A 24,447-nucleotide genomic window follows, 5' to 3' on the forward strand; every position below is an offset into this window, starting at 1 on the left:
ATACTCATTAACGAAGAATTTTTAATTCGCAGAAGTCTAATCCTTATCGCTTATAACGATTCAAAATTTCTTACATTTCAAAAATAACACTTTTGTTGTCAGAACTGTGTTGATTAAGGAAACGCTGATAGAAATAAGACATAAATATAAGTGGACCTTTGCTTTGAATTTTTTATCGAATCTTATTATCCGAGTTTGCGATAAAACTAGACAGAAAGAGAAATGGAAACCAGATTAAGAGGGCAATAGACTATAAAGGCACTTATAATGTTTCTAATGTGACACGTGACGCATGTACTTGGAATCCGATACAGATACTCCGAAGTTACATGAAATGTTGTATAGTTTGCATTAGCCGCACCATTTTCACGATGTGTCGTATCAACATAACGATATGCAGGCGACAGTAGAGTTTCGCGCGGAGCTGAAACGATATTTCGGAATATTTCATCCACGACGTTTCTCGATATATCCGTAATAACTACGCATATCTGAAAATATATCAGGTGTGTATTTGTAGTTATATTTAGTGTGTGTATTCTGCTTTTTCGAACGATATTCTATCCTGATGAATATTAAATATCAGTTATACAAGTTAGAAATAATAAAAAAATTTACAGTGGATTTTTACAAAAATATTCTATACCTTAAAATATAGTTGTGCTTGTGTTTTGTATTTATTTCTGGCAAACCGTGGATATTATAAAATGAGAAATGTAATCTTTTACCTACAAGTAAATGCATTTAGTTGGAGATAATTTAATTTTCGAGCACGGTTTCACAATTCGAAATTGATATCTTTACTATGATGTGAAATCATCATCGAAGTTTGTGAAAGACAAAACTTTTTTAAGTTATCTTTTTATGTACCATAGCGTGTCACTAATTCATTATGTATATATTTGTGAGAATTTAGTTTAAAATTAGCCAAGATAACGTATCGGAAAAATGTATAGTTTTATTTAAAAATAGTTTTCTTTTAACTACTTCTTGATGGAGACAAAAAATATTTAGGTATATATATATATTCATATTTTAAATATGAATATTTGACGTTTAAGACTCGATGAAAGGTCTAGTCGCTTCTTACAAACTAAAGTAAGATACCGTATAAGAATTTTTCACTGACAGACGCATTGTAAATGTTTCAAAAAGAAAATTCAAAGGTCGCGACAGCACGTAATCAAAGAAAAGCGGAAGCAAGAACACGGGTCATAGGGTGACGGGGCGGGAAGAAAGGGAGAAGGAAAAAGCCGCTCACGAAGCATTAACGAAGAAAGCTTTCGAGCGGACGGTTAAGAGTTGGGTGGAATTTATGGCCGCGCCGAATTACCGACGTAAAGCAGCAGCCGCGTAGCGAAAGGAGGAAATCAATTCGAAAGTCCTTCTTCGTTTTTGCCCGGGAGAAAGAGACAGGCGAGCCGCCGCGCCGGAAGTCGCAAATCTGTCGTCACCTGCAAACCGAACACCAACGGGGGCACGATCTATCGATAAGACGCGTAATTCTAGAGGAAAAAATGAAAGCGAAAAGAAGAGCGAGAGACGCGCGCCGCTGTGGATCCATTTTTAAAGTTCGCTAACTCCAGAGGCAGCTGGCGAAACGGTCGGTGACATTGTCGGATTTATGTACGGTGTCCCGGACCGTTACCGGATGTTCTTTCAGTTAGATGTGCCAAAGGTTGCTCTGGAGAATGCTCTGGGGACCGTTTTGTTGTTACGAAACGTGAATTTCCGTCAACGCGGCGGAGAACGCAAAGTCAAACAGATTGAAATAAAAAACTTTTCACCGTGTGTATGTATTAATGTTGAAATTTAAAACATATTTTACGCTTGAAAATGTATTAATGTCGGGAGTGGACAAATTTTAATTTTAACATGTTGCGAGTATATCAAAGTTTTTGGTGTATGGCTGAGAGAATTTCCAGCAAATAACCAAATCGCGATAACCCGGTGAACAGATAACGAACTGTTTTGCAGTTGATCTCAACTACACTTTGTCTTAACAGCGGACTTAATTTATGACTCCAAACTATCAAGATATATTAACACAATTTACGAAGTTGCCACATGAGAAGTCTCGACAAACTTTTACTGCGCGCAAAACTTGAAAATAACTTATATATCCCATAGAGATTGTTTATAAGATATCATAATGAATACATACTGGAAGAGAAAGCTGTCAAAAGCATCTAAACAGAAACCGGAAAAAAATCTGGCGCCGTGTTTATAACGATGGGACACGCACGATATGAACTGGTTTAATTAGGACCATATGCCGATCCCCCCCGCGTGATGGTGCCAAAAAAAGCACATTCGGCTGGCGGGGAATTCGGATTTTCGATGAGCCTGTTTTTGCAGCGCGGAACAACAATCTGCCGGATTTTCCCGTGATCGCGGTATCGATCTGCGAATAGGGATCGCGCCAAGCCGAGCGTGAAGATAATCGTTTTGTCCGTTAGACAACCTCTGTCGGTTCCCCCGAGCTATACATTGGTTGGCACGGAAACCCGTGCCAAAAAGTGGAGGCTAAACTGCACCCTACGGTGGCACAGATTTTCACTGAATCTCTCTCTCTTTCTCTCGCTAATCGATCGCTCTTACGGCCGTTACCCCGTCACGTGGAAAGCGAATTGTTCGACTACTGTCATACGATGACATGTTAACGGTACAGTCGCGTTTTGTACACACTGGTGACTGTAAAGATCCATTAGAGCACGAAGAGTAATGCGACAACAAGGTATATACAATGGAGTACGCGCGGCGGAATTTTCAGAAAAACGCTCGGAATATTCGATTAATCTTCCACGATCCTTGGAAATTAATCTCCGGAAATTATCTCTCAGCGAAGCGAATTATTTAAATATTTAGCCACGCAAGAAAAAGGGCTATTCTTGGAAAATTACATTGTTGCGATTATTCGTTGAATTCTCTTAGAAGGTAATAAGGTTATATAGTAACCGAATAGCCAGAAGCAATTATAAATAACTAATAATATAAATAAAAAACGTGAATTCAAATTCGCCGACGAACATGACTTTTCGTTTGAACTTTCATTGGAGAAAGATCGATTTTAAAATGTATTCAGAAATCCAGTATATATTAAAATTCGATATGTCAGAAACGTATATCACTGTGCCACTGTCACATCGTAATTGGTATGTCGCAGGAAATCACGGGAGATTCTCTCAGCGGCGAGTGAAAGTGAGGCTGCTGTTAAAGCTTCGTGCAATAACAACTTCGGTGATTCGAGACAATATCGTGTTCAGACGGATTACGTTCAGTTGCATCCGCGCACATAAATTATCCCGCACTCGTTGCACTCGCGATATGAGAATAAGGAAGTTATTCTTTCACTTTTCCCACATCCGCGCGGTTTCTTACCACATAAATTACGCCGTAAGAAAACAATTCTTCCATGTTTGAATGCGCTCGTTCGCATCGCGCGATAATTACCGCCCGTTCGCGTGAAATCATATTAATTGTTATACCCAGCGGCTTTCATGTGAGGATAAGAACGTGTAATCTTTCTCGTATATTGTGCGACATAAATAACGCCCAAAAACACTTAAGAATTTATTTTATATTAGGTGTTTTAGAGAATAGGACAGGACAGGTGGATCGTGTCTATGATTTGTGAGATTTACTTCAAATAAGAAAATGTAAAATTTATAGATTATGCATTTTTCGTCTGCCATTGTCCATATGTTATTTCCTAGTATTAATGTAATCTACGTAAACATATATGAAACGGGATTTTTTCGAGAAAGACTCAAGTTCGTCCATAAAAATAACAAATAATTACTTTTTATTTGTTAGAAATAAATACTCTACATGCCAATTCAGATATTAACAAATATTATATGCGATTATTACATGCAAGAAATGCTACATATGAGAATTTTAATTATTACTAAATTTTTTTATTGCCATGTACTTTCCTAGATTCTCGAGACAAATTGTAGGTACTGCATTTTTATCGAACACATTATCACAACGAAATCTCGTTACAACCTTTTCTGAATTTTTTTCAGATGAACTAAATCTTTTCACGTTAACCCTAATGGAAGGCGGGAAGGAAGAGAATTCGTCACTGTCGGAAATGACGTTTTCTCTCCTTTCTTCTTCCCCCTCGACAAGGTATCATCGCATATCGAACATCAGATCCACCCACGTTTCGTTTACTCTAGTTTTGCTGAAATAGCGTACTTTTCTTCATCGATCATTCTTGCATTTTGCTCCCTCTTTTCCTCTCGTCTACAAGACCAGAGGTCGAGGTTAACCTGCCGATCGTCCTCAAATTACTCCGACTTTTATCGTTTTGGCGACCTCGTAACCAGCAACAAATTTAAAGAGTCCTTAATATCCTAAATATAATAAGAGGCTTTTCGGGGAATATCTTCGGTGAATATCAAACAATATATAGAAATTTTATTTTAAGATTGTTATTTCTTATGTTCTATTAAATAAAGAAAATTAGATACTAATGTAATATACTTGCTTATACTTAATTTATTGATTTCAAAGACTAAAACTTAATTTTTTAAGAAGATTCTGGTATGTGTCAATATTCTTTTTTCGTTCCATAGTGTCTTTATTCTTTTATATTTGATGGCTTTTTTCTGGGACATTTACAACTGCTTTCTTTTATTTATAAGTTAAAGTCATAAATTAAAAAATAAATTATAATTTAATAGACAAAAATTCCCGGATCAGTTCGACACTCCGCGCATTAGCTATATCTGATTTCACATTGCGATTTCACGGCTTCTCGCGTTTCCTCATATCGCTTATCCAGCTTGGTATGGTTTTCAAAAAGAAGTATTTTTATACCGGTGCAGCGGTGATCTCCTTCGCCTCGTCACCCTTTCCGACGAAAAATTTGCAGTTTTAGTCTCGTCTAGCGATGACGTAAGCGCCGTCGTAATTCGCGGCCGCGCGCGATGACGTACGGATTTCCTGATGGTCGTCGGTGCTTTTGTGACGCGCGTGGCGGAAATCGATATCTAGCACGAGGAGTGCTTAGTTGGTCGCGATTTCCCACGACACGCGATATACCTTGATCGATAAAAGGTTAGGATTGCGTTCGAAATTTGTGGCAAATAAAAATAACGGTAATTTTTTGGGTATAATTTTATTGACAAAGACGAATACGCCAAACGGAAATTACATCTCCAGTCATAAATTTTACATTAAACCATAAAGGATAAATTGTACAAATATTTTTCTTGGAAAGTGCGTTAAATATTAAATTGGCGTGCCTGATAATAATTGCATTCCTTTTTTGGCGACGTTATACATAAATAAGCAAACAAGAACGATTGCCTTTGAAAGGATATGTGATGCATGGAAACAGATTAGGAAAGAGTAAAATTTAATGAACCGCGATGCATTATTTTAGCGCTCTCGGAAGCGCGATATTATTTTCATGCGATTCGACCGATGCGATGCGGGGTATAAGGGGAGATGCAGCGTCATCACAACCGGGAGAACGATACAGCGGTTGATTTTAATAGTCGCAACCGCTGCAATTTTTTCGCACATTTATATGCCGTGTGTCTTTTAGTATCCGTTAGTGATCAAACGGTCCTATGCTATGTGGAGCACGAGCGCGAGTTTATAGCCACCCTGTATATAACGGTGGCGTCGGGCATGAGTCACATCCGACGCAGCCCTCTCTCGTATTATCTTCTTTCATCTTGCTTCTCCTTCACTTTCCTTAGAGCTCTTATAACTCGCTATTGCCTCCATTTCTCTCATCTTTTCTCATTTCGGTGCTTTCACTCTCTCTTGCTCTTTCTCCTTCTTTCCATCCCGTCTCCTCTCTCTCTCTCTCTCTCTCTTTCCTCTTCGTTATTTTCTTTCAGTTTTCTCTATTTAATTTTATTTGTTATACGTTAACGCATTCACATTTTTTACAGCACTTATTTTCTTAAAACTAAAATATTTTAGAAATTATTCTTGCCCAACATAAGTTATTTACGAGTCATTTTATTTTTATTGTTGCAAGACCGTTTTTAAATAGTATATCATTAATTTATGAATACCTGAAATTGACACAATTTTGGACAAATATTTTCTTCGTTGTGCCAACCTCCGTTTGGCAACAGTCGGAATCAAGGAAGGGATTTATGTAACTTAAAGTTCCTACGAGAATGCCAAATAATTTTTTAAATCAGAAATACATCGATTTGCGTTAAAATGAGATATTTATGGTATACATGAGATGTTACATAAAACATTTTTCTGATAAATGTAATTTTTTTGTAAATATATTCAGTGGACGGATGGTAGTCGAGATGGTCAAAATATTATAAATTAAAAAGGCTGAAAATGTCAAAAGAAAAAGGATCAGGTGACACATTATAAATCTGAATTCAAATTTTAATTAAGATAAAATTATATGCTGTGAATATAAAAGAATTCTGTAAGAATTTAGAAAGAGAGAGAGAGAGAGAGAGAGAGAGAGAGAGAGAGAGAGAGAGAGAGAGAGAGAGAGAGAGAAGTTGTATCGATCTGCGTCGCATACATAATCGCGATATATGTGTAAAGGTCCATGTATATAGAAAAGATCACGCGGGTGACGTGACGGGGTGACGATTTCGCGCGAGGATGAGATAAACTTGAGAGCCGGATCTCGATAATGCCCGCCGGCATCGTAATTTATCCCGATTCTCGCACTTCAGAACGTCGTTTCTCCTACGTTAAATATAGGCGACCCGGCACACGACTCGGCCGAGAGATCTAACCGTATTTCGACGTACTCTATTCCATGTATTTTCTGCCGCCACGATTTAGAGGGGCCTATCCCTATATGACCAAGGCAGCACACACCTCCATTCGCCCAGGAGGGAAGGTCGGAATGTAACCGTACGAAACGATCCCGGAGGAGTGTCGGTCCCGAAGGGCACAGTTCGTACAGTAGCGCGCAAAAGTTTCGGCTCTCGTATAGCGAGAAATACAATTTTCGTATTAAATTGAGATTATATAAAATATACATGACATGAATTTATCGGATAAGATTTCTGGTATTTGAATTTATAAATATTCCTTGAGTATGAGTTGCCTCACTTTTATTCACAGTTTTTATTATCGCCATATTCGGTACTGCAATGCAATCCGTTTGTACCGTTAAAATTTAAATATTAATACTTTAACCGATTATTTCTCCCTCCCGTCTCCCTTTTTTCGCTCTGTTTTGTTTCCTTCTTCTTTCTTTCTATTTTATTTATTAAACAATATAATGATCAATTATTATTTAATAATTGTATATATCATGAAATAAATTTAAAAAATAATCCAAAACATAAAGAGTACAAGAATAAACTGTGCTAGACAAATAAGTTGCTATATGCCGATTTTGGAGTTGAGTGCTTTTTGAATTCATTGCTCTCAAAATACATCACTGCTGAATTTTTGGTTAACTGCTTATCTTAAAAACCTACTAGACAGTGTGGCGATGTTATACGTATACAAGAAGGAAAAATCTTTATTCTTTATATAGTTGAACAAAATATGTATTTAATCTGATTTCTTTATTACGATGTTTGAATAATTTCAAGTGGAGCGATACCACTATTTGGCTGTTAGACATTCAAACTATCAATATTTACATTCTAACAAAGATTCACAGTTCACTCTTCGACCTTCTTCGAATGCTTCTCGATGGCATAGATGTTATGCCGTCGTATTCAGTAATATACGCTCTAAAGTACCGTGCGGACACGATGAGACTTCAGATCAGATCAGCGCGACAAAATTTCATACTGCGATATTTTAAAGTAGAAGGATTTACTTATAGATGCAAACTTTGTCGTGCAGTTGTTGGGTTTTCAAAATTGAAAGCACATTTAATTCATTCTCACAAAATTTTTAGACTAAATTGGCAATAAAGGTAAAGATATCAATAGCATACCTGGGCGGAACTTCGACGTTACATAGGATGGAGATAGATTTCAAAATGATAAGATTTGTAATAAATTTCTTTTGAGTGCGTATAAAAGATACAACTTTAGAGTAACATTTGATATGTCGTCATCCGTCAATATTATAATAGAAGAAATATAGAAAGAAGTTGAATATATGCGGATATGGCTATGGCCACATTTCGACACATCAAAGAATCAGGTAAAATGCAAAATGTGCCATAAAATGTTTAGTATATAATATATATATAAAGTAAATGCCATATCGCAGGACTTGTTCGATTATGATAAATGAAAGCATTCAAGAAAGTATTATAAGAAACAGTAATAATTACAACATTAAAACAATCATCAACTGAAGAATATAATGCTGGTATTTCTCATCAGATTGGTATATACATATATTCGCAAGCTTCAAAAACTCAAGAAAATGACAATGGTAAATATTACGAATATTATGTTTTATTTTCCTTCAGTTCATATATTTACTTATATATAACGAAGTCATAAGAAATTGAATATTTAGTGTTTGTCATAAGAATTATATGGCACTGGTATATATTTCTCATCATCGGACTACTGCATATTTGCAAGCTGAAGACATTAAAAAAAATGACAATGACCGCATCACTCGTTCGATTATGGCATAAATGAGAGAAGTCAAGATAGTACTAGAAGAAATATTATACTTATAACAATAACAATCATCAACTGAAGAATATAATGCTGATATTTCTCATCAGATTGGTATATATTAATTCGCAAGCTTCAAAAACTCAAGAAAATGACAATGGTAAATATTACGAATATCATTTTCCTTCAAAATTTACTTACAACAAAGTCATAAGAAATTGAATATTTAGTATTTTGTTTATCATAAGAATTATAAATATTTGAGTCTGATATTTAAAATGTATGTTTTAATAAAAGTTAAAAAATACTTGAGTCAAATAATTCTATTTAGTCGATATTAAGATCCAACGCTTCTTTACTGTTATCTAATTCTAATTTATGTGATCATCAAATTTACTATTTAAATATTCAATAATTGATGAAAATTTTCATAATTATTATTAGCCATTCTCCAATAAAATAATATTTGAGTCTGATGGTTATACGATTGTTAGGATATTTCGATAATGAGAGTCCTTGTTTCGGTCCAGTAATAAAATAGTGTATTGATTGAAATTTTATTATGTAGCATTAATTACACAAATACACATTTTATTTTAATTGCTTTGTATGCGTATGCAGGTTCAACTTCAGCGTTATATGCATGGTTTATGACAGAGTTCTGGATTTTGAAGACAATACATTAAATAGCATCGGCAATCCTAATATCTTAAATGAGCTGTAATTGATGAATAAACAGACGCATCACTGCAAATCCGTAAGTGTGTTATTTTAACTGAAGCTCTTAATTCTTCATATTTCTTGCGTTTTAAATCACGTCATTTAATACGATTGAACGTACGTATTAACTTTTAATTTAATACGATTAAATGCGTTAATGTAATATGCAACGAAACATGTAAGACGCAGTCAAATGTGTCATTTTTAGACTTTTATACGTGTAGAAATAACACACTTGGATTTATAGTGATTTGACGTGTTAGATATCAACTTTTTTACAAACATAATTTACTAGTTGTTTTATTAAATATTTCTTATTTAAATTAATATTGCTAATAGTTGAATTTCTTCTACATTTTTTCTGCAGGATATTTCAGTGAAAATTAATTATACGTCCAGATATTTTGTCTTGATATTAAAATTTAAAAAGAATAATAATCCTGTATCTGTATTATTTATCTCAAGTAAAATCCGTCGTGCAAAATTTGTAGAAATAATCTTTAAATATTCTGAAATTAATTAAAAATTATTAATGTACTTTAGCTATTCGCATTTTTTTTTTAAGTTGATGTACGATAAACTGTGGAATAAATAACGCGAAGTGGACGCATTTTTATGAATAAGATGGCATTAACATTAACAAAAACATGATGGTTTATTTATTTAACCCATAATCAATCAAAAATATACAGATTTATCTTATAATGATCTAAATATTTAGTTAGCATTCTTCTTGTCTATCAGCAATCGTTTGTATTAATCGATTTGAAAAAAATTTATACGCCAACTCTAATGATATTTTATGGATTATTGGATGTCTTAGTATGTATATTCAGATCTATTGTAATATATGTAATCGAACTTTTATCTATATTTCGCTACTTTGAGAAATTCGTCAGTGATATTAATACAATAATGCTTTTTGCTATAAATAATAATCTATGAATTAATTGTAGTATGGAAAATTAATGTTCATTAATACTGTTAAATTAAGGTACTGTTGTGGCATGATAAGTAGGTATGTGGCTATGATAAAAATGTTGCTGCACGTATAAATAAACTTAAGGGGGGCACAGCCGTTATTTTTATGAAATCGGCTAAAACAACAAAATTGCGAATATGGCAATAACAAATTAGCAATAAATAAAACACTAAATTTATGTCTACGTTCTATTCGATTGTACTGCAGTGGCCGTGCTAACTTAATAGACGTGAACGCTCCGTGTAGTAGATTAATTGTTTTAATTAAAGGATTTTGCGCATTAGCCGGCGTTTTGGCTCGTTGACGTTAACCTGTGCTAGACATTAAACGAAAACTGCATGTTCTCTTTAGCAACAAATATTTAAAAAACTCACTGCAATTTAGAATACTATAGTATCGTACATATATTTTCTCAACACAAGTTAATTAGTACTGTCGCGATGTTAACGTTCACGCATTCGTGAGGATTCCGTTTTTCTCTTATACGGCATCGCGGAAAACCATTCGCGGCATCGATTCGCCGTTCATATTATGATCCAGAATCCGCACGTCGGATCTGATCTCGCCCATTACAGACGAGAACACAGTAATAGGACCTGCGTTCGACTCGCGATTCCGAAAGCTCGCGCCGTCGTCTTCGATGGATTAAGCTTTAAGGTGCGATTTCATTGACGCTAGAAACCAGCGGCAGCGTCAAGAAAATGTAGTGGGGGAAGAAGTTCAGACCGTCTCAACTTTTTAGCGTACCGCAAAATTCAACGAAACTTCTTCCCCCACTACATTTTCTTGACGCTGCCGCTGGTTTCTAGCGTCAATGAAATCGCACCTTTATTTCCCGCTTGATACTTACTCGCTGTATATTCGCTTGTATACTGGGGGTCCATTCGGATAGGGTCTGAACGGCGAAACGGTCCGATCCAGAAATCCTCCAGAAGCAAGCGTGTTCCAGCGCGAAGCAGAGGGAGGAAATTTCATTTTGGATTCGACACTCCGCCGTCTCGGCCCCAAAGCGGCGCGGGCGTGGGAAAGGGTGGATAATTTAAGCGCCAGAGAGATCGAAGCGAGTCGATAACCCGCGCCGCGCGACATTTTATCGCCGTAACGTGAACGGCGCTTTTAACGCGCGAAACGTTTGTACGCAAAGTTGCTCCCGTTATCTTCTTCTTCTTCTTCCTCTCGCGATCTCTTATATTCTTGTACACCTAAAATTACGGGGACGGGAGACGTGATAAAAGTAAATCTTTAATTTGTTGAGCTAAGTTCTGATGATGGAATATCCTAGAAATTTCATGCAGTAGCGGAACATATTACATTTCTCTTTATTTTCGACATTTTATTATTTCGGATTTCTCCTACCAGCGACCGCTTGAAATAGTACGAAGTACGGTATTATGCATCAGATCTCCGACAGGGTACTATAATATTTATAGTAACAGCGGTTTACATACAACCCGTGTAATAGCGGAATATCGCGGAATAAGCGTGCGAATTTATACCAAGTGGCTCGCGAGAGGCTCGAAATAAATCCGATCACGTCACTCGATCTCCAAACCGAAATTACCGTCCACGTCTATCTAGCTCTCTTTACTGCAGCCCGGTAACGGTCCCTCGCGCGCTCCCCCGTTATTTTCTCTCTGGATATCTCGCCGGTAACATGACTATGGTATAACGTGGAGCGAACGTCTCGCGCGATGCCAGACCGGTCTCGGGATATAGTCGGGCATTCTTTCGCATAGTGATCTTCTACACGTTCGACAACTTTCTACAGGGTGTTTCGTAAGATCCACACTGAAGGAAAGTGCTCCTCAACAAGTTCGTATATAGACAGCTGTGCTTAGCTAAACATTCAAAGCGAAACGCGATTAGAGTTATCTGACCTTTACCGAATCTCTTTTCCCTATTAGATTGTTAAATATCTTTCATATTCTAAATTTCTATACTCGATACTTTGTAATAGTCATACTGCATGTCACAAATAATAAAAGATATGTATCTCTTTGTTGCAGATTTTTTATTTTACTGAAAAATTTATTTTTTATATGATATTAACTGATTTAAATCGCGACATATTCACAAATCGGAAAAAACAATGTCGACATTGCTTTCATTACGCTACGTGTAGGCGTTTTGCAAGAAAATAATGGATGATCATGATGGACGAGAGATTTGAAAGAATTAAACGTGTTATATAACATTATATAACTAGAGTGAATCCTGGAAATTACTCGGGCTCACTCGTCAGTTCGACAATGCGTAACGCGCAAATCTGTAATCCGTAAAGGGACGTTACGACAAATCGCTAATTAATCTCAGAAGAGTTCTGGTTAGCCCGGAACTGTTGGGTATATAGGCATTGCTCAAACTGCAATGCGCAATCGCGACGCATCTCTCAAGCTCCCGATGCGTGGCGCGACGCGGCCTTAACGAATGGAAGAGAAGACCGACGTTTGCCGCAGGGTGAGCGAGAAAGAGTGCGAAGGCGCGAGACGCGAGGTGGTGTGCAGTGACTGATTGGAGGGCGAGAGGAGTCGGACAGAGAGGACGAGCGGACGAGCGGACGTATAACGATCGATCGGTCCCTTACTAAACCACTGACAAACTTCTCGTGCAGAGAGACTGAGATCCTCCCGCGCCACACCGCGCCGACACTCCAGCCTTTTCTTTCTTTGTTCGACGTCTCTCGGTATCTGCATTTTTCGCTCCCTATTATTCCTTTTTGCTACTCGCGTTTTACATTCTTCGATTGTTTAGCGTCACTCGATTGCGGTTACCTCTGGATATTTCTTCAATCACCTTCTTCGATTGTGCGCTATCTTTAATGTATTTCTATCGCAATAATCTCTCTAGATTTCATTATTTTTGAATATTTTTAAATATCTTCAATGTTTTACTATTTCAATATATGAAGAGATCACTTTGTCGATTTTTTCTTACATTTTACTTGAGAGTTATCATCGTCACATTCTACTTTTTGTTGTATTTTAGGTATTGTTAATATATCAATTTTTCAATTTTGTATACATATTTGTAATTCATAATATTAATAGATCTTTACGATATTTTGCACATCTTTTACTTTTTTGTTCTATTTTATTTCATTTTTTTTATCGATTTATATTACGCATATTAACCTACACATAGGATTTTTTTTTTAGTTTTTATTACTAGTCAGCTGAGCAATCTGATATTAGATTTAAAAATATATTACTCAGACTTGCTCTATCTATATCTATCTATCTAACGATCTATCTATCTATGTTCTATCTCTTTATAACAGATAGAATTTTATGCTTAATTTTAGACTCTTTCTTCTCTTCTAAGATTTCTATATTATATTATTATCTTTTTCTTCCTACTTTTTCTATCGTCTTTCCGCCTCGCATAAAATCCTATTTTCATACGTCTTACGAATAGCAAAAGCTAATCATGAATAAACGGTAGCAGCGCTTCGAGATGTATGAACACGCTAATTGCTAGTGAAGGCCAAAATAATTATTGCGCTCGACACGGTCTTTCAGCGGGAGTTCGTTTTACGTGGATGAAATAACGTGTATTTGGCCTATTCGGCAATAGAGATATTATCGAAAAATTAAGTTGGAAAGAATCAATTTCTGCCAAAAATATGAGGGGGATGAGAGAGAGAGAGAGAGAGAGAGAGAGAGAGAGAGAGAGAGAATGTTAATACGTATTATGTTCATTATTATGCATTAAGATAATTACGCTTTATTGTATATGCGGCCTATAATACTTGAAACGTTTAAAAATTTCCTTTTCTCTCAAAATGAAGATATCTATTTCAAAAGAGACGATTTAGTCATGTAAAAATACAATAGAGATTTCAAGTAACGTTATTATGAAAACCCAGATAAGTCAACAATCCTGAAAATTACGTGCGCAATAAAAAAATTATAGAAGACTAAATTAGAAGTACTGGAATCATTCCGACGAAAATATGTATATATGTCAAAGAGTTACATCGTGTCAAAGGGATACATAATTGCCATGTACGTAAACCTAATTAATCACAGGAAGGCGCTCAAATATCGTATATATTACGCATGTCGTACAGGATTAATGGAATATTTAAACGTGCCCAGGCAATGCCCAGTTTTCATTAAAGTTTTCATTAAATCCGACAGGAATGGATCTCGTCTCGGCCGAGTCTTCTTATTACGAAACGCATTCATCTTGTTTCCAATCTTCCTCCGTCTAATGCCGCCGAGGGTATCCTCCGGACTTTAGCGGCTAAGTGTCCTTCGCACTTATTATTCGATGCCGCTGCTTGAGCCGCGCGTCCCCGGACTCTTCGGACACCCTCTCTCCTCATTCCAAGAGCACCCCAGCCTCGTCCCTCTCGCGCACACACCTTGGGGAAGGTCGGGTCTAGGTCGCGTGCTGCTGGGTTCGCCTCTTCCTCCTCCTCTTCCGCCTCTTCCTCCCCCTCCTCCCCATCCTCCTGCGCTTCCTCCGCGAGCGGGTTTCAACGCGCGTTAACGAAATGCCACGACGACGCCCGTTAGCCGTCGTGTCGGGTCGATCGATAAATTTGCAAGTGCAGGCTGCGACGGCACTTTGCGGCCGGAATAGTTGCCCGAGACTCGTTTATTCTGAAAGTGGTGTAAGCTGCGGTATCCAGACAGGCATTTGGCTATTATCGTCCGATTACACCATTTATATACTAATAAATAAAACTGTCGCGTGATGTGTCTTGAAATTTCTCGACCAAAGTCGATTGTTCTTGACAAAAACATGCATGCAGCTAATGAATGGCAAGATATGTACTTTACCCGGTTTCAGATAAATTTAAAACTTTTTCAATTTTAATTTGACCACTATAGAATAGCAGATAATAATAGCCAAATGTATCGGTAAACTTTGATGTGATAATGACAAAAATGTTCATGCAGCTAATAAACGGCGAGACGTGTGTTTTATCCGATTTCAGATACACTTAAAACTTTTTAAATTTTAATTTGACTACTAGAGAATAGAGAATAGCAGAAAATAATAGAATGCTTTTTATACATTTGTGGAGGAAAAATTGTCTAAATATGCCAGTAAACTTTGATGCGATAATGACATATAACTTTGTGTAAAAATGTAATTCAATTGAAAAATTTAATCTCTACCAGTTGACGTGGATTACATTTTTATGCAAATTACAAAGGTAAAATATGTGCTGAAAGAAATAGTATGTGTGTTAAAAATTCAAGTATGTTAAGAATTTTTTTCTCTGTGTGTGAACACAGGTTTATTTTTCTCGATGGCTAAATTTGCGCCCTAGTTTTGCCTCGTGAGTCCAGTTTCGACGAGTCTGTTAAAATCGATAGCCCGCATTGGTTCATGTATATTCCCGACTGAAATTTATCATGTTTCGAACAATGGATCGTAAGACGGGGTTACATTGGGATTAACTCTGCACCACAATAGAGAAAATGGACCGCGAGTCGGAGGAGTGTCCAGTTAATATCAGAGAGATTTCAACAATTCTATTTTAACATCAATTCTATCCCTCGAAGAAAACTTTCGTTTCTATAGAACGATGCAGTGCGAAAATACAAAACTTATTTTTGAAATTGAGACTCTAAACTCTTGAGATTAAACAAAATATGCTATTAAGACACACATTTAGAAAATCGATGCCTTTTATTTTAATACGCAATTTAACACTGGAATTAATTAAATTAATATTATTAGCGCTATAAAATTAAATCACAAATTAAGATTGAAAATTTTATTACCGTCGCAATGACAATATTGGCTCTGTTGATATATCTATTATTCGGTAACTTACGGAACTCCCGGAGAATGTGTACTTTTAAATTCATATCCAGGCGCGAGACACGTGATTTATCACGATCTCGCATCGGTGACGTCCGCTGCGTGTCGAAACGTAGTATTTTAACCCGGTTTGTATATCGGCCAATCCATTTAAAGCGATCTCTCGACTGCTCGACCCGTTAACGCGATTCCACAGGCGGGTTTCTATACGATTTCGGAACCATCCGTGCACCACCCTCGCCCTCGGAAGGCTTTGTGTGTGACTCCACCTTTTTACGTGGCTCGCCACGAGCCGCCACCACGGAATACCGAGGAATTACGTTCGTTAACCCCGATTGATCCCGACGGCGTTTTTGTCATTGCGCTCGCTTTATTGACGGGACTTCTCTCGGGTGCATGCTCGCGCACGCACTCGCACGCGGAGTGCATCGTTTATCGACCAGATATAAATTCCAGTAGGTGGACATTAACGCTACTGGAACGTTGTTTTGTCTTGTCGAGAAAATAACGTCTCACGGTAGGTCTGAGAAAATTGAGAAAATTGCACGAGATGCAAAAGACACAATATATTATACGAGAGAAAGATCATTATTATACGAAATAATAACGACATGAGAATGCTGCAGATTGATTAATATTTATACGGTATTTATATAAGCGCAAGTTATATAATAATATTAAATAAATTTTATTATATATCTACGTATTGTTTCTCATTAAGTTTAATAAGTTTTCATAATCTCGATATCTGTTCCTGAAATTAAAAATCTGCTGAAATAGAATTCACTTGAAACTGATGAAAGATTCACTTTACCGATGGTTAATCCACAGAAAGCACTTTACTTTTAATTGCTTCGATAATTTGAATGTTATAACGCGTATATGAAAAAATTGACTTCAAATTCGTAAAAGCATATCTGTAAATGAAATTAGTAAAGATCCTTCATTAATACTCATGTACATAACACTTGGAAATTCCCGCACTGTTTCGAAACGAAATAAGTTTTTAATTCAATTAACCTGAATAGAACACGGCGCAGTGGTGCTGGGCATTGGCAATATCGGTGAACGCGGTACACGATAATGCCGCCCCAAGCTGGCACTTTTTGATTATTATTTCGATAAGAAATAAAATGATGATGTTTGTTCCACCGACAACAAGCACCGCGTGATTAAAGCAATGTTAATGCGATATCTGTCGCGACAAGCTTTACGCTACGCTTTTTTTTCCGGTATGATAAACCACTTTGCAGACGCCGCTCCGAGGTGTTGATTTTATCATGCGTTTCTCAAGGTGCAACGGGAATAACCGGAGTGCATCGCGATAAAGTTAAGTTATCTTGAAGAAACTTTGAGCTCATGGTCTTTGACACAATTCAGGATGATTTAATCATGTTTTTTATAATAACAATTTCCTTAAAAGTTAAATTTACTTTTAAAGGCAGAAAGGTACGTCGAAGAAAAATGTAATAAAACCAGAGAAAATATAATATATAATTATAGAAAAGGAGAGCTTTTCTAATCGTGCGGAGATATGATTAAAAAGGGACAAAATATTCTGGATTAAGTAATGAGATATTATTGTAATAAATTGGAATTGGAAACAATTTACTTTCGTACTTTTATGTGTTCTTTACATCTTCCAAGTACCTATAATCAAATACTCGCATGGATATCTCCCAATGGGTTTGTTAATTTTATTTATTGGAGGAGCGATTAAGAGCGATTCGACTCCGACGCTCCATTACACGTTCGCACCGGATGGCGGAGCATTAGTATTTATTAACCTAAAGTCACCCTGTAATTGACGTGAATTGCCAGCTCGAGGTATTCCGCGAAGACTGTGGAAATGACTTGCTATAAGCGTATATACGTGTCTCGAGGACGGCTCGATTGCGCGAGATTATTAATAAATAACCTGATGCGGGAAGCTTCATATCGCACTCACGTATACATCGCAAATAACCGATCTGAAATAACTGATTCGAATGTCACTGTCAATAAAATCATGCGGTATCACTCACAAAGTATTAAATTAATAATTTAGCAATAATAAATTTAACATATTTACACATATGCGTGTTTGCTTAATAATTCATATATTTAACATATGTTGTATTTAATACGTGTTTACTTAATTTATATTACATGTTGATTATAATTACATTTAATACATTCAATAATAAGGTGCCGCGTTATTAAAAATTATTGAGTAGCTTGTCTGCGTGTGGAGCTTGGGGTTTTTTTTTTCGAACGACGCGACGAGATGTACTCCAAACCGACCGATCCCGAGATTGTCATCGTTGCGCTGTTTATTCTACTAGGAAATGCGATACAGTGCCGGTAAATTGAGAGAAAGGCAGCCGAAAGATACCGCACCTCGCGACGCATGCATGGGGGTTAGCGCACGTTCCCAAGGCTTCCTCTCGAAATGCGATACGGGAATACGGCAGGATATGTGCTATTGTGAGATGCAGCGTGCTTGCGCGCATAGAGAATACGCTTTTGTGCTTTTCTCAAATTTTCTCAATTCCGGTGCATACGATTAACCAACGAACGAAATGGGGAAAAAAAATGAAACGATCCTTTTTCGCGTAATGAAATTTTCATGTCGTCGAGAGATTTACATTAATTTAATTTAATTTAATGCCAAGATCAAAGTGACGCGAATGGTCGAAAAGTTAATCGTCTCGATAAAAGGGTCCTTTACGGAGCAGCATTAACGATTTAACTCGTATCTACGCTTATTCCCTCATTTGATCTTTTTACGTATATTTAAGCGGCTGTTATATATCAAAAAATTCCAATTTAGTAAAAAGTAAAAGGAAGAGTATGAATTAACGTAATATTACATTTGCGATACTCTGTTCGTTATTTGTGACAAGTATATAATATCGAGTAATTCGATAAATTAATCAATTCTTTATTATCGAAGATTATATTTTCGTCGAAACATTCGATCATCTTCAAGTGTTTATAAAGTTAATAATGGTCGGATTACTGCGGCATTGTGCGTTGTAGCGTATCGGTGCTTATTTGATTCTATTTTCGGCGAAATTGGAGGATGACCTATCGAGTGGCGGAATTCGATTTACCGGAAATGACAATCCCGGAATGCGATACCCCGGATGACTTTCGTGGAGTGGCACTCCGTTTCTCGTTTCCTCGGCTCCAAAGAGAGGAGCCCCGCCGCGATCGTAACGAGAATAAGAAGACGAGCGAGATATCCATCAGAGACAAGACATTTCTTCAGCCGCGAGACGGTAAGGCGGAGTCTCCGGCTTCGGCTGTATAGGTATACGCTCTGCGACCTACGTTCCGTCTGAATAATTTCCAGTATCTCGTTGACCCATCTCGGAAAATATGTATGAGACGATCTCGCTCGCTCGCAAGCGCGCGCGTGCATATATACACGGTGTCCAACCGTTTTCCTTCTGTTAAACTCCTCGTTAAACGCGGCGAATCGTGCAATTTTACATTCGGTGCAATCGAAGTCGATAAATAGAATATATTCCACAAAATTTCATACTTTTTAATACATAAAAGATCCCACTTTTATATCTCAAATATTTCCCCCCGTTGTCTTGCGCTTCTCCTCCACCAATGATATATTATACTTTTCTTAACGAAGTGTTAAGAAAACTTGTCAGATTATTCGCCGAAATCCTCCAACTTTCGGCCTAAGCTAATTGAGTGCGTTAAGTAACTCCATAATTACGCCTTCTCATCGAATTTTCGTTGACGAAGGATCGCCTCCGGGGACTCCGTGGAGGAATCCGTCGTCGCCAAGAATGGCGATAGCGACGCGATATACCTCTGCACGCGAATATACAGATAAAGCGCGGTGGGTAGAGCGATTCCCCGCCAACTTCGTCGGCGCGGCGCCTCCGCGCGATGAGAAATGCGAGGTCGGAGCCAGACGGCCGCTGTTCCTCTTCTCCTTCGTCTTCCCGCTTCTTCCTCGAGAGGGAAAAACCGTCCAGATCGAAACCGTTTCTCGCATGACTCCGTGCCTTTGTGCCTCGCGCTGGTCGTTCGAGTGATAAAAATTCTTTTCATTATACAGCGTTTAATTTAATTTCCGCGGCAGCGTTAAGAAGGAGTTCCATATTGGCAATATTTAATTTATTTTAGTCTCTATACTTTTATTTTAATTATTTATTTATTACATCAGTTTTATCTTTGTACTTATTGTATATCTTTAAATATTTTTATCATAAATATTTGTTTGGATTTTTTAAATTCCCCCTTAATATAATAATTAAATATCGATGAAGAAAGTACCTGCACATTCCATTATTTCGGAATAACTCTGCATAAAACGGGAAAATATTGCCGCAAAAAATGCTTTATTTTCATTCAGCGATATTTTTAGTTGAAAATTTATTCCAAAAGAAATAAATTACGTAAGTATTTTTTTTATTCCCCGCATGCGTCGCCGAATTCGCGTGCGGGTCGCGTGCGGCGCGATGGACGACGAGGAGGAAGGACCTTGAGGGAAAACGCCGTTGCGTCTCGGCCGTATATCTGGATCGAGAAGGGAGATCTGCTCGTGCGCGCGCGCTTTGCGCGTTTATTACGTGTTTGCGTCAAAACTTAAAGTCCTTCGATATACGTGCGCTGCTGCGGGCGAAGGACGCGGGCGCGCGCGTAGAGAGATGTGGGTCGTTCTACATGCATATGCGCGTAGCTCCGCTCGCGCGGTCCTCGGGTATCCGAATGCCCCAATGACCTGGTTATCCGGTCTCGGCGTGACCTCGCCTCGTGACGCGAATCGAGCGCTCCGCGCGCGCTCGCAAAATCAAGGTAAACCCATCGCGGCGAACACACATTCGCGATTAGCCCAATTCCGCTCTTTCTTCTCCCGGCCTCCTTGTTTCCTCCTCTCCCCTCCCCTCCCCTCCGCTCGCCCTCCGTTGTCGGTCCTTTTTCACAACGCGCGTCTCCCATTATAGAGCCTAATAAAATCTCCGTAACGGTATCGCTGAGGGACGCACGCCGACCCTCAGATCCATTAATTATTGACAGGGAAAATTGTATATAATACAAGATAGACCGACCGAACTTTTTCACCCATGTTTTCTTTTGGCAGATATGTCATTGATATTTCCCTGCATGGATGTAAATGTCGAAGTGTTGATAGTCTTTCATTATTTGTAAGCAATAACAGATCGAAACTTTTTCCAGAATCTGGAGCGCAGAAATAAATAATGATAACTTACTCTTTTTATCTGCTTCACACGTGAGCTGTATATAAATGAAATCTTAATTCGTAACTTATGAAGATATTTTTTAATGTTGAAAAAAACAAATCATCGTGATACTTATATGTCGTTATGTGACATTATTGAACGATTTAAGCGACGAAGTAAAAGGATCGGCGTCGGCCTAGGAGCCTGTTTTAAATGGCGTTAGCTTCTTAATCCACTTAACCGTTTTACTAGAAAGGTAGTGAGACGTTAATTATACTTTTCCACGTCCATGTGCAACTTGGTGGCCGATAGGAGCTCCGGCTATATTATCCGCCGGGTTAATTTAAGGCGATTCCACTTTTAAGATTATAAGTTAGTGAAACTCATCGCGAAGTTGCGTGTCGAAGTCGGGACTTAAAACGATTATCCGCCAACCGACATTAGCTCGAAGATTTATCCCGGCCTTTTTATAGCGTCCGCACTTGACTTGACGTTCTCAACTCGTCGCTTAACCTTTTCGCGGACTTGAGTAAAGTTCAACCTGTACGCGTTATAAAAAATATATATAATGCTATGTAGTTTAATTAATAATCTAAATAAAATGTGCGGTGTTCTTTAAAAGAGTAATGCTATGAAATAGTACTACAAATTTCCATATAAAACTTTCACGATGTGTTTTTGATGTACAGAGATATTTTAAAATACGTTCTCTAATAGCGATAATAATAATATACGTTAATAGCGATAATAATTAATTAATAGGGTGTTATTTTATAATTGATCATTAATAATTAAAAATTAGAGAAAGTTTATCGGCCTTTGAAGCTGTAATAATGTAAAACTTTCTGAACAGATCTAACACGTTTGTAAGAATTGACTATGAATAAATCTTTTAGAATTTATTAACTGAGCGATTTATGGAACATTTTGCGTGCAAAAGTGAAAGTTGATTACGATTCTGCCGGAAAAATATACTAATTTGATTTCAACTAATTACTATAGATACTTTAACGTAAAGCATATTTTGCACGAATTATTGGATTTTACAAAAAAATAAAAACTTGTTTATTAAACAGAAAAACTAAAATGTTTATATTTGCGTTCATTTTTTTATGACTATATTTTTAATAGTAAAGATAACAATTAAATTTGTTATCTTTTAATTAATAATACTAGATTTTTAAATAATATTCGTGTCCGAATGTTATTTAACACACGGAATGTAGGATTAACTCCTCGAAATCTCGGTCGTTTTTTCTTTTTTTGCAAATGAGACCCACTCCCTGCGCTTTTTCCGCGAGGTGAAAGCAGCGAAAGTTCGAATCAGGCAGCGCGCGTGACGAAAGAAACGAAATATTCGACGTGGACATATCGAGTGGTGACATCGTTAGATTCGCATCGCTAGACATCCAGGTGATGGCACCTGCACGGACCAGCAATTGCTGTGCCCGTTATTACCGAGTGACCTATTAAGAATATGTAATTAGCGCGACTTCACTTTTACGACGACCCCTCGGAGTTGTCTTCTGTTTAGAATTCAAGGCTCCCCTCGTCGCTAATTATTATCACATCTTTGACCGTGACGTGCGTGTGCGCGACAGAGTCTTTTTTATATAAAAACTGTATTTTCAGTAATTTGAAGGATAACGAGAGAACATAAAAATAGAGTTAAATATTCTTGCGATATATCACGCACGTGGACAAGCGAGGAAAGATTTCGTGACGCGGACAGAAGGGCGATCTCGAGCACGTGACTCGAATAATCGATTGCTATTACATGAATAAGTCTCTTTGAAGTCCGTATGTCGACGGAAATCTCTCTCGTGTCTTTGAATTCACACACATGCAGATCCGGAGGATTTTCGAGAGTTTGTTATACGCGCACCAGGAAGAGGACCACTTCCTCTATGCATGCTCGGTGAGCCTAAAATTTCTAAATCAAGCACGGAGCAAAAGTGAAGTGCTCCTCTTTCTATGTGTGTGTCCTTCTCTCTCTCTCTCTCTTTCTCTCTTTGTATCCCCCTCTCGTTGGAGGACTAATGAGCGAATTATCGGAACGGTTGGTCGCGCCCTTTCGACCAAACGATCGATAGAAAACGCGGTTTCGCGTGCGAATCAACTTGCAGCAGTTTGCACTCTCGAATGGAGCTCAGAACTATAGTCACCTCGGTCGTTGTTGCTCGGAAACCCGATATCTCTCTTATCGACGTATTAGAAGATGACAGTGGGGATTATAAGGCTCGAGGCATGCTTTACAAAACGTATTGTACGGTTCTACGGCACGATCGTTCTACACGATATTTTGCGCTTTTTCTTCTCATTTTTCATGATATCGCCGATAATAAGAATCCGAGAAAAGATCCCTTTCTTAAACAATATATCTTTTATTTAGGAAACGTATGCAATTTATTGCTTATTGCTTTAAACAATAGATTATTTGTTTAACAAAAAATTACATTACATTACATTTGGTGGCGTATCTCGTGAATATTCTCATAAATAATGCTTGAAAAATTTTACTACGCTATTGGTTTTGACACACATACGGTCTTTCTCAACTAAAAAGCAATTTTCTAAAAACATGTAATTTGCAGCTTTTTTTCTGTGTCAGTTTTGTTTTAAGTTTTGTCTGATGTTCATAAACGCAGAAACAATTTCCGACAAAGTAATTTCACAGAGATGAATATAGGAGAAATTATATTTATTCACAGCAATCAATGCATATACATGTGATTTAAAATAAACCACGGGCGAGTAAAAATTTTTTGTAGTTAAAAACTACAAAAAGGCTACGCGAATAGAGATCAAGAAATTCCATTTACATAACAATTCGGCGTCGCTGACACATTTAATGCGGCAGACTGAGAAATTTTGCGGAACGACATCAAGAATTTTCCACAAGAATTTCATGAAACGTTGTCCCGCGGGAAAAACCTGCAGCTCTAAAATTTCCATCCTTATATACAATCTTCATACAGAGCGCACGAAAAATGCATGTATCCCCCCGTTGAAATTTCATTTTCCTCGAAATCTACGGTCCACTTTCGCTCGCGGGTATTTGCAAATCCGGAAGGCTTTCCACGGGAAGATTATCAAATTAGTAACGCCTAGAAAAAGGTACAACGGATAAAAATAAACTCCGTAGCGTCTCTCGGCGCTGTAATTTCCTCGTTACAGCTTCGTAACGCTCACCCGCATTATTCCCGCTATACACTTT

The 24,447-nt window shown here is 37.5% G+C and overlaps 1 protein-coding gene and 1 long non-coding RNA gene across 3 annotated transcripts in view; both read left to right on the forward strand.

Moving 5' to 3' along the window:
- The window catches only part of Ubl3 (ubiquitin like 3), a 46,735-nt gene that overhangs the window by 9,670 nt on the left and 12,618 nt on the right, over positions 1–24,447 (forward strand). The window contains exon 1 of one of the 2 annotated variants that reach the window (XM_071789303.1): positions 12,670–12,714. The exons of the other annotated variant lie outside the window; for it this stretch is intronic. Coding sequence (XP_071645404.1) covers positions 12,685–12,714 — 30 coding nt within the window. The 5' untranslated portion in view covers positions 12,670–12,684. Of the gene's footprint in view, positions 1–12,669; positions 12,715–24,447 lie in introns of those variants that run through there. 2 annotated transcript variants of the gene reach the window in all.
- Positions 4,456–12,196, forward strand: LOC139819714 (uncharacterized). Its single transcript, XR_011733801.1, has 4 exons — positions 4,456–8,124; positions 8,194–8,361; positions 8,449–8,715; positions 9,177–12,196. It is a non-coding gene; the product is annotated as an uncharacterized lncRNA (long non-coding RNA).

Source organism: Temnothorax longispinosus, chromosome 9, assembly GCF_030848805.1.
Source record: "Temnothorax longispinosus isolate EJ_2023e chromosome 9, Tlon_JGU_v1, whole genome shotgun sequence".
Lineage (NCBI taxonomy): Eukaryota > Metazoa > Arthropoda > Insecta > Hymenoptera > Formicidae > Temnothorax > Temnothorax longispinosus.